This window comes from Pseudonaja textilis, chromosome 1 (genome assembly GCF_049901715.1).
Source record: "Pseudonaja textilis isolate UNSWEBS1 chromosome 1, rPseTex1.2, whole genome shotgun sequence".
Taxonomy (NCBI): Eukaryota; Metazoa; Chordata; class Lepidosauria; order Squamata; family Elapidae; genus Pseudonaja; species Pseudonaja textilis.
The window spans coordinates 177,660,070-177,671,263 of NC_141990.1; the positions used below are offsets into that span (position 1 = coordinate 177,660,070).

Below are 11,194 nucleotides of genomic sequence, written 5' to 3' on the forward strand. Positions count from 1 at the left end.
AAGAACCAAATGCAAATAGAGGGACACTTTTTTAATATTTATGTGCTCTTCTTAAATATAATTAAATGAATAAAAACATTCTTAATAATTGCTGTTATGTATAAAGCTGTAAATCCCTTGAAATCAAATGAATCTCATTTTTCCAACTAATAATCTATAATACAATATTTGGAGTAAATCTGATAAAATCTTTAAAATGTAAGATTTGTTTTATTCATAAGTTGACATTTTTAGATACAGGAACAGATCCATTATAAAATAAACAGCTGATTCAAATTTAAGAATGGTAATATTATCTTTTGATACTGCTCGCTGTACTCTTTGGAAATATGTTTTCAGCATGTGAGCGGCTACTCTCTATGGATTAATAAGCAAAGTAGTTCATCATTGGCAGAAACAAAATGCACCCTACAAATTTATGACTGATACAGCTTTAACATCTGACAGCTAGATTCATTATTGGTTTAACAGCCAATCATTAGTTTTGACGACACATGTCTAATGAAGGTTGGAATATAAAAAGCCCTCTTGGAACATACAAGATTCACAAGAGTGTTGAGGTGTCTCAGATTGCATTTGCCTTCAGTGATTCACAGAGTACTGAAAGATTTAAAACAAAATAACCAAAGCAAAGCAAAGCAAAGGAGAAGGAAAAGGAGAAAGAGAAAAGAAGGAAAAAGAACTGTTTTGAAAGTGTGATTATATACAAACTAAAAATGTATCTCTGTATTTATCTTTTCATGCTAATCATACCTGTGGAACTTAATGAAAGTAATCAGGCAAATGAGAATACCGAAAAAGGTGGACTATGCAACGCATGTACATGGAGACAGAATACAAAATCTTCAAGAATAGAAGTTATAAAAATTCAGATCCTCAGTAAACTGCGTCTAGAACAAGCACCTAACATTAGCCGGGATATTATAAGGCAACTTTTACCTAAAGCTCCTCCATTGCAAGAACTGATTGATCAGTATGATATCCAGAGAGATGACAATAGTGATGACTCTTTAGAAGATGATGATTATCATGCTACAACAGAGACTATTATTACAATGCCTACAAACTGTAAGTAATTTTTGTTAATATTTCCTTTTGTCTTTGTGCTGAGAAATATTGTCAAACAATATGCTTTCTAAAGTACATATCGTATGTACTAAAGAGACACTATTTTTTAAAAAGAAAGATAATATTTTCTTATAAAAACTATTCTACAATAAACATTTGTTTGCTGTAGATATGAAAAGAAATTCACAGAAAAGACATAAATACACAGAAAAGACATGAAGAAATACACAGAAAAGACAAATACACAGAAAAGACATATATACTGAAACATTCTGAAGAGCCAGCTTTTAAAAATATTTTTCTGAAAATTGGAAAACAAAATACATTCATATAAATGACACTGTAAAACAAATATCATAGCTCCAGTCTGCTCATGTATCATATGTTAATGTTTTTATTACAGAGATATATGTTAGAATTTTAAAATTATTTATGTAAAACTCATTTTTCAATTCTATAGATTTTTATTTTTGGTGCTTTTGATTTAGTTTTTGCCTGAACTAGTGCCTAGACTAGTTTTTTGGCAATGTTTTTTTTTTGGAAGCAGTTTGCCCTTATCTGCTTCTTAGGACTGGGAGAGAATGACTGGCCAAAATACCTAACTTTTTACTTCAGGTGTGATGTTTTAGCCACTACACCAAATTGGCTTTCCATACAGTTTGTTTACACCATTAAAAGTTATTTATTTATTTAGTTTAGTTTGTCAAGCATGTGTGAGAAAACAAGTATAAGTATGAACAAACTGTTCATACTTAACATATAAACATATAAGTATAAACTGATATAGATAGATAGATAGATAGATAGATAGATAGATAGATAGATAGATAGATAGATAGATAGATAGATAGATAGATATAGTATTCAGCTTTGTTCGGGCATTTTCCCACGTCATTATAGTTGTGCTTTTAAAGTTGTAGCAATGTTTCAGCAGAATCTCGTTGCTATAACTTTAAAAGCACAACTATAATGACGTGGGAAAATACCCGAACAAAGCTGAATACCATACATGTAAGTACCCGCGAAAACTTAAGAAAACACACACACACACATATATAATAAATGAGTACAAATAAATGGGAACAGTTAGGACAGGGACAGTAGGCACGCTGGGACAGTAGGTACACCCCCTTACAGTCCTCTTAGGAATGGAGTGAGGTCCACGATAGACAATTTAAGGTTAAAGTTTGGGGGTTTACCTCTACAGATTTGTTCTTTCAGTATATGTTTTGTAATTATTCTAATTTATTTTGTATTTACATAATATCAACCTGTCAAGAATAACATATCGATACTATGACATCATGCATCTGGAGAACCTATTGCATTTAACCTTATAGTGATTACAATTCACTACCAAGATAAAAATCTATAAGGTTTTCACCCTGAATTCTTGTTCCAGTTGTAATTATATTCAAAACATTGGAATGCACTTTCAGATAAATTGTCCTAATGAAGCCTTTCCCCTTGAATCACTGAAATGATTGGAAAATCAATTAAGTGGTATACAAGAAATTCACAACAACCTGAGCTCAACAGTTATATATACTTCATTTTCTAATTCATGGGCTTGTCAACAGACATCAGTGAACACAAACTATATAGTTTTAATAGCCACATAATGAAACTCATTCCTTAATTGTCAACAGTGCTATATTTAATATTATTCATAAACACTAGTAGTGTTAAGAAGAAATGAAGTTATTTATTGAATGAGCATTTCTTCGTTATCGCCTTAGTGCTAAGCATCTGCCACAGCTCCTATCAAGTATCTTTGCTGAATTTATATTACAGTATCTTATGTTCTTCATTAGCTAAAGTTGGACATGGCAGCTGTCTTCAAAATAACACTTAAGGCAATGATGAAATATTGTAAAATGAAAACTTAGGCCCAGATGACACAGATTTGCTACCAGCAGACAACAGTGATATACTATACTGAGATTTAATTTGATATAATACTAAGAATAGCATCTATTTTATCTAAATGCAATAATCTAAATATATTTAAGAATAATTGTAAGTATTAAGAAGGATTAAATTGCTTTTGTTACAAACTCTCTGCAAATCATTTCAAAAATTATTTATCTTTTTGATTGGAGAAGCCTTCTGGAAAAAAAACTTTTTTCTATTTATTTGAATTTTCATTGATGATGAAAATGAATTCCATTCATTTTGTTTAATTTTCATTATGTTAAATGTGTAGATGTGGGGGAGTTTATTTTCAAGAATATAATTCAGTGGATTTTACTTCCAGGATTATAACATTGTTGTTGCATCACAGCAAGGCATTCAGGCAAAAAGCTCTGCTGTGCAATTTGGTGTGCTCTTTTATAACCTTCAGACCAGTCCCAAATCTCATCTCAATCAGGAGGCGGAGTCCTGCATAAAAAGAGTCAAAGAATCAGTGCAACTTTGGTACTCTTACTACTATTGAGAATAGCAACTTAGTTACAAGCACATATACATGCCTTTCAGGTATGGTTTTGTGTACATTGACGTGATTCTATTAATATGATCCATATCACACCAAGGCACATATAAAAAAAACATCTTGCAGGCTGATGTATATGTATTCTTAAGTAAGTTGTTTTTCTCATTTCATTATATGCCAACATTAGTTTCTTGATAACAGAAATTACATTTAAGGATTCATAAACTAGATTGGACATGCCCAAATAATTAAAAATAAAACAAGTTATTTTATCTAAAATAATAACTTACAAGTATTATTACTGCAGAAGCAAAATCAATCTGACTTCTCTTATAGCTTCTCTGCAATCTTGTTTATATTAAATACTTAATGTTAATAAATATTCAGTTAAGAGCTCAGATGCTCAACCTTTATCAGTCTGAAAATATAATACAGAGCTTTCAATATCTCTTGCTATTTTGATTGAAGGTTTTTTCAAAGAGTGACTTGTACAGCTGGTCAGTTACTTTAAGTAATAAACTCCCAAAGAATCCCAGGAGTACTTAGAATCTGTTTTCTTCTTAAGTAACTTTTCACAAGTATGCTGCACAGTGCAAACATGAAATGCCAGGCCAAAAGATAAATTTAAAAAATCTATGCAGATGCTAGTATCATGAACATTTTAATTTACTCTGCAGCTTTTGGATTAAATATTTCCATTAGTTTTCTTAAGATTTAATGAATTTATCCTACAAGATTTTTCTTTTATCTCTTAGACTTAATAAAGTTAGAATATTTTATTTTTAGCATTTCATAGTTCTGTATTTTTCTACTACAGGTAGTTCTCAAGTTATGACTACAATTGAGCCCAACATTTATGTTGGTAAAAGAAATATTTGTTAAGTGAGTTTTGCCCCATTTTATGAACTTTCTTACAACAATTGTTAAGTGAATCATTGCCGTTGTTAAGTTAGTAATACGATTGTTAAATGAATCCAGATTCCCCATTGACTTTGCTTGTCAGAAGGTTGCAAAAGCTGATCCCATACCCCAGGACACTGCAACCATCATAAATATGAACCAGTTGCCAAGCATCTAAATTTTGATCATGTGACCATGGGGATGCTGCAATGGTCATTAGTGTGAAAAATGGTCAAAAGTCACTTTTTTCAGTGCCATTGTACCTTTGCACAGTCACTAAATGAACTGCTGAGGACTACCTGTATGTGTTTCCATAGGGCCATTTCTAAAATAATTATTGCATGAGTACTGTGAATCAGTTTAGAAACTTCCATAATTTAATTTTGATTCTTACTAAATGAAGAGATTAGAGCATGCATGCCAAAGTCCAGTACAATTCCTGTGACAAGGATGGAGTACACAGATATTAAAAATCAATAATTCTTGGAAGTCCAATCCCACATGGTCCATGATGAGAGATGTAGAAGTTGGAGATGTAGGGAGTTGAATTTGTATACTTGAAGGCACAGGTTCCCTTCTTCTGCAGTGGTAAACAATATGCATTTTTTCACTGTTGCTTTTTATTCAGTGTGATCAACTTCAGTAGAAAAAAAGAACCACTTTTTTTTTTGCAACCATGGCAAAAGTCTTGTGCCTTTGTGGTAAACAGTTTGATGCAATGGTTCTACATAGAAATTACACTTGTTGAGATTGAACATAAAAATTAATTTTATACCAAGTGCTTGTGGAAAGGAGATAGCAAAATCATAATGTAGGAAGAAATGGTTTGGGCTAATATGCACCAAGGTATAATGTGGGGCATTGGGGCATGGGGATGATCTTTGAAATTGCATACTTTATAGATCATTCCTACAATTGAGAATGAGTCTCTTTGCAATTGTACTGCCAATCTGCAAGCATGAAAATCATTTCTGAAGATATTTTATGAAGCTCATATATATAAAATGATTATACTTTAAAAAATATTTTTCATTTGCAAGCAAGTGTTTTTTCTTATTCATTTACTTATAGCTGATTTTCCTATATCTGTGGAAGGAAAACCCAAATGTTGCTTCTTTAAATTTAGTTCTAAAATACAGTATAACAGAGTAGTTAAAGCCCAGTTGTGGATTTACTTAAGACAAGTCCAGAGGCCTACAACAATATTTGTGCAGATCCTGAGACTCATCAGACCTATGAAAGATGGTACAACTTCGACTGCAATTCGATCCTTGAAACTTGACATGAACCCAGGCACTGGTATTTGGCAGAGTATCGATGTGAAAACTGTTTTGCAAAATTGGCTTAAACAACCTGAATCCAACTTGGGCATTGAAATCAAAGCTTTGAATGAAAAGGGAAGAGATATTGCAGTGACCTACCCAGGACCAGGAGAAGAAGGCTTGGTAAGCTCTTTAAAGTCCTCAGCATTTTTGTCACTTATGAGCAGAAAAAAATCTCAGAGCTTTTTAAAGGTAGTGATTATAAGCATGTTTACTTGGCATTGAACTTTCTGGGATTTATCTCCAGATCATTTTGTTTAGGACTGTAGTAGGAAAACACTGGCAAATTAATCGAGTAAAATTAATTTTCTGTCAATGAAGCTAATAATATTTATTATGTAGAGCAGAATGTATATCCTTAAAATCATGGTTCCAACAGTAGACAATAAGATACCTATGAAAACCCTACAAAACAGACAGCAACAAATAACCTTTTTGTATTGTTTTTTTCTGAAACATGTCATGCATGCTGCTTCTGATATCAGAGGCTATTACAATTGTAGCAACTGGTAGCTTGAGAAAAAACTGCTTCGCAATGGAGAGCCACAAACGAAACATCTCTTCTTCAGTTGTTAAAGCAGCTACATCTTTTGCAAGATATGCATAGCTGCTTCAAAGCCTGAATGTAGAGTGCTATGCACAGCCTTTGTTAGCTAAATTTATTTATCAGGTTTTCATTCCTATGCATTGTGTCATATGAATACATTCCCAGCTAATATAATAGCGTAAACAATACTGTTTTCAAAGTAAATTTAACCATCAAGCATCCACTATGAGCAAAATATCAAATATCTACAGTAAATAATGGAAGAAAAGTACTGTACACCCTACTATCTGTTAAGTTAACTATCTACTAGCTATTAAAATTGTCAGTTACTAATTTAAATGAAGGACTGTGACATTATTGTCTAATGTTTTCTAAAAATGTATTTTGCCATTCTAATTTACTAGACTACACTAACTCACCTGATTTACTATGGTTCTGCCACTATGAGAGGAATTGACAGAAAGAAACACTGCCTATCCTTTCTACAATTGTATAGCATTGAATAGAATGCACATCCTGAAGTCACTTCATTAAGTTGTAGAAAAGTAACGTTGAAAGATCTAACATCTCATATGATATAACATTGGTAAGGAAAGGATTTGTTGTTGTTGTTAGTGTCCGACCCATCATGACCCCATGGACAACATTCCTTCAGGCCTTTCTGCCCTCTACCATCCCCCCGAATCCATTTAAACTCACGCCTACTGCTTCAGTGAGTCCATCCAGCCACCTCATTCTCTGTCGTCCCCTTCTCCTTTTGCCCTCAATCTTTCCCAGCATTAGGCGTTTCTCCAGTGAGTCCTTCCTTCTCATTAGATGGCCAAAGTATTTGAGTTTCATCTTACTTAATGAAAGGAGTGCTTATTTGCTCATCAGTTTCTTTTGTAACTATTCATTCTGCAGTAGTTATAACATCAGTGACTGATTAACTACCAAAAATTGTAAACTCATTACATTCTATTTCAATAAGTATAATTCAGTTTTCCATTTCTAATAGACACTGTTTAGTTTTTCTATTCCAATCAGCTAGCTAAGCCTTTTTATTAAATTGAATACAGTAAACATGATTAATAGAACTGTTTTAAAATAATTATAGCCAGTTAGCAATAAATCGATTCAGCTGGAAAAACTGCTATGGCCTTCAGGATTTTTATAAATATTTAAATGTGGGGAAATTGACCTTCTAAGTATTTTAAAAAACATTAAACAAGTTTAAAAGTAAATATAACAGTACAGGTGGACATAGAATCATACATTTCCATTGAAGAAAGTATATATAACTGATAACTGATTCGTAACTAGATAATCTGTACCATTCTGTTTACAGCCACAGACAGACAGACAGACAGACCGAAAAACAGACCGATAAGATTGAGACAAATACTTTAAGGATACAAAGAAAAGAAAATACAAATCTAATTCAGAACTGCTATTTGTTATTTGAGGGATAAATCCATAGTGCAAATTATATAAACATACTGTACATTGTTTGTCTGTGATAAATTTGGGAAACTTTATCAATATTTTGAACACAGAAAAATACAGATTTTAAAATTAAGTAACCAATACTTAATCTATTTTCCCCCTTTACTACTCTTTTCATTCTCTTATATATGATCGACAATAAAGAAAATAGTTGTAATTAAATGATCCTCTGCTTAAAACTTGACAATTGCTAGGGGAATATTTAAATTATGTTCAAACTTCAATAGACTGGATGTTCTTTGTGGGATGAAATTTCTCTCCATACAGTTCCCCATTCACCCTTTATTCTATTTCAGAGAAATGAGGGGTCCTTTGGAACAGGTTGGAAAACATGGGAAATTGTAAGAAGTGAGAAAAAATGTTCTTCTATTAAAACAATGGTTATTCTTGTTATTCTTTGAACAACATGAAAATACATTTGGTTTTCTAGACTTGATTACCATGTACTAGAGGGTGCTGCTGCTCAAGAAACTCAAGGCTAGAAGTATTGTGCAGTTCCTAGATACCATTCAGTGGATAAGAGATGTTTGTTACAGTTCAAATTTTAAAATTATCTACAAAAATAAAGTTTATTGAAACATTATTAGAATCAATTGCAAGGGATTATTAATTGTAGTGAAAGTTGAACATTCAAAGATGATAGTATTTAAATACCAGAGAATATGTAGAAAAAATGGATCCTGTATGAGTAATTTGAGTAATTTATGTATGAGTAAATTGAGTAATTTATCTTTTCCCAACATACTATTCATTTTCTTTTATTTATAGAATCCTTTTTTAGAGGTCAAGATTACAGATATGCCAAAAAGATCACGTAGAGATTTTGGGCTTGACTGTGACGAACAGTCAACAGAATCTCGATGTTGTCGTTACCCATTGACAGTGGATTTTGAAGCCTTTGGATGGGACTGGATTATCGCACCCAAAAGATATAAAGCAAACTACTGCTCTGGAGAATGTGAATTTGTATTTTTACAAAAATATCCACATACTCATCTGGTACATCAAGCAAATCCAAGGGGTTCAGCAGGCCCTTGCTGCACACCTACAAAGATGTCCCCAATAAATATGCTATATTTCAATGGAAAAGAACAAATAATATATGGAAAAATACCAGCTATGGTAGTAGATCGTTGTGGCTGCTCATGAATTCTGCATTAAGTTTGCTGCTTCATAAAATGTGGAATTTACCAATATATGTATATATTTCCCTTCAGCAATTTTGGAAACTGTGAATTTTTAAACAATAGGCCTACCTCTTACAGGTTATATTTTAGGCTATTGTAAAGATTTCCTAGCAGGCAAAGTACAATATAAGAACTGAAAGACATTTTTAATGCAAGTGGTGTTTTTTAATCAGTGAATATGATAAGCTACAATCAATCCCTCAAGATTTTATGATTTACTTGCTATGAAAAGAGCTATCTTTTCATTTATGCAAACACTATAATCATATATTAAGTTCAACAAATAAAAATAGATAAAGTAACTCCTCCTCGTATTCCAAAGAATTAAAAGGAGTTTACTAATATAGTATATAGTATTAACAATTTATTTTACTGTTGTATTTACACTAGAGGATATTCTGGCAAAATGCAGAATGATGAGTATCACTGAATTATCCTCAAACACTTGAATTGATTTGATAGTATAAAAACAGATAAGATGAAATTCCACAGAGTAGATAAATCCACAAATTATGATAACTTCATTGTCTGTTCATTCCTTTTATAATTGTTACTTTAATTATTTTCTGGCAATGGTGCTATCACAATAGATTCAATATGCAATCCTAACTATTTGCTGCAAGAATCCAAAATAAGAATACTGCAATGTAACTATTCTGAATACTGTAGTAGAAATATACAGACCAACAGGATTTCAGGCATTAAAGTTCATGACACATATAACACAATAAATAGGATTCTCAATTATAGTTTATTAATTATTCACAAGCATGGAAATTTTAATTAAAGTTTGTGTGTGCTTATGTGTGGTCCTTATTGTAGCAAATATCTACTGACAAGATTACAAAAGCAAAACTGGTACTTTATTATAAAATTATTATAACCATACTGCAACCTTGCTTGCCTAATGACATACAGTTGGTCAAATTAATGAGCACAATACTGTAAAATAAAATGTTGATATATTACAAGGTTTGTTTATTATATATACACACAAAATACTATATTGTAAATAAATGTTAATTTTTTATTTACTCTGAGTATATGGTGCGCCACATGGGCTTGTCTTTTTCTACCACATAAAGTTGTACTTCGATTACTGGTATGTTAAATTCTTTTAATTCTTTTGCAATAAGTACATTCTTAATCAGTGTATATTCTTACACTCCTGCAAGCACAGATATACATGTTAAATAGTCCATAATACTTATGGCTTCATTCAAATATTCTTATTTTTTAAAATATATATACGCTACTTCATTCAAAGTTAACAAGGGAGTTGAATGGAAGAATTAATGGGACACAGTAATTGTTGATATAAAACATCAGCAAAATAATCCATAAAACAAGTAAATATATATTTCTGTTTGTTTGAATTACTGTGATATACAATAAAGACATAAGAGACTTTATGTGGTCTATCTAAGGATGCCCTTGCAGATGCAGAAATAATGTTTTATATTTTGCACTAAAACATTATGTGAGAAAAATGAAACTAAATCCCAGTAGGGACTTCCATAAAAATTTGACCTGTATGAATTTAAAAAAAACAAACAAAGTAAAGGACTATTGTGATGGGTGAAGCTGAATTCTTGCATAAAATCTTGAAAAAGCATTTTCTGAACACTACCTTTAAAAAGTCTCTTCACTTGATGTTTTAGATCCAATTGTACAAATAATGACCTCTGTATTGATAAAAATTAAAGCAAAGTCAAGTTTTTCACAGTCTGTAATACTTCTCACAATGTAAAATTGATGGCATTTTTTCAAGTGCTAAAATTGTATATGTTATTAGATTTATTTTATATGTATGTAATAAACATATGTAACGCACATATTACTGTATATTTTGGTCAACACAATTTACTTATTGTATTTCTTGTCAGGAATATTATTTTAAATATGAAATATTATTGAAATGCAATCAATAACCCTTATAATTTCTGTTAAAAGTTTTTAATTTTTTATAGCATCAAAATTCCAGTTATTTTATTGGTTTTCAACTTAACGTTTTACCTGCATGAGACTGCAGCAATCTAGATATTAGTCACTAATAGTTTTCCTCTTCCCGTTCTATTTATACTATTGTAACTTTGTAAAGTAACTTTTTTTTAAATTTCAGTGATATTTAAACTTTTTTCCTGGTTGCATATAGTGGCCAATCAAGTTATGCTTGTTTAAAATCTAAAGACTCATGAAGATAATGAAGGAAAAGTCAGGATGCTAATTTTACCTTCTGGCAGCTATATTT

General features: G+C 31.4%; 1 protein-coding gene across 1 annotated transcript; it reads left to right on the forward strand.

The window, feature by feature from the left end:
* The first annotated feature begins 546 nt into the window (after positions 1-546).
* On the forward strand, positions 547-10,778 carry MSTN (myostatin). Its single transcript, XM_026696903.2, has 3 exons — positions 547-1,068; positions 5,474-5,847; positions 8,525-10,778. The coding sequence occupies exons 1-3, from the start codon at positions 717-719 to the stop codon at positions 8,903-8,905; spliced, it is 1,107 nt and encodes a 368-aa protein (XP_026552688.1). The 5' UTR covers positions 547-716; the 3' UTR covers positions 8,906-10,778.
* Positions 10,779-11,194: the final 416 nt, after the last annotated feature.

Coding starts and splice junctions, on each gene's coding strand:
- MSTN (XM_026696903.2), top strand. CDS start 717: ATGTATCTCTGTATTTATCTTTTCATGCTAATCATACCTGTGGAACTT. Junction 1,069..5,473: donor TATTACAATGCCTACAAACT/GTAAGTAATTTT, acceptor ATTTACTTATAG/CTGATTTTCCTATATCTGTG. Junction 5,848..8,524: donor GACCAGGAGAAGAAGGCTTG/GTAAGCTCTTTA, acceptor TTTTATTTATAG/AATCCTTTTTTAGAGGTCAA.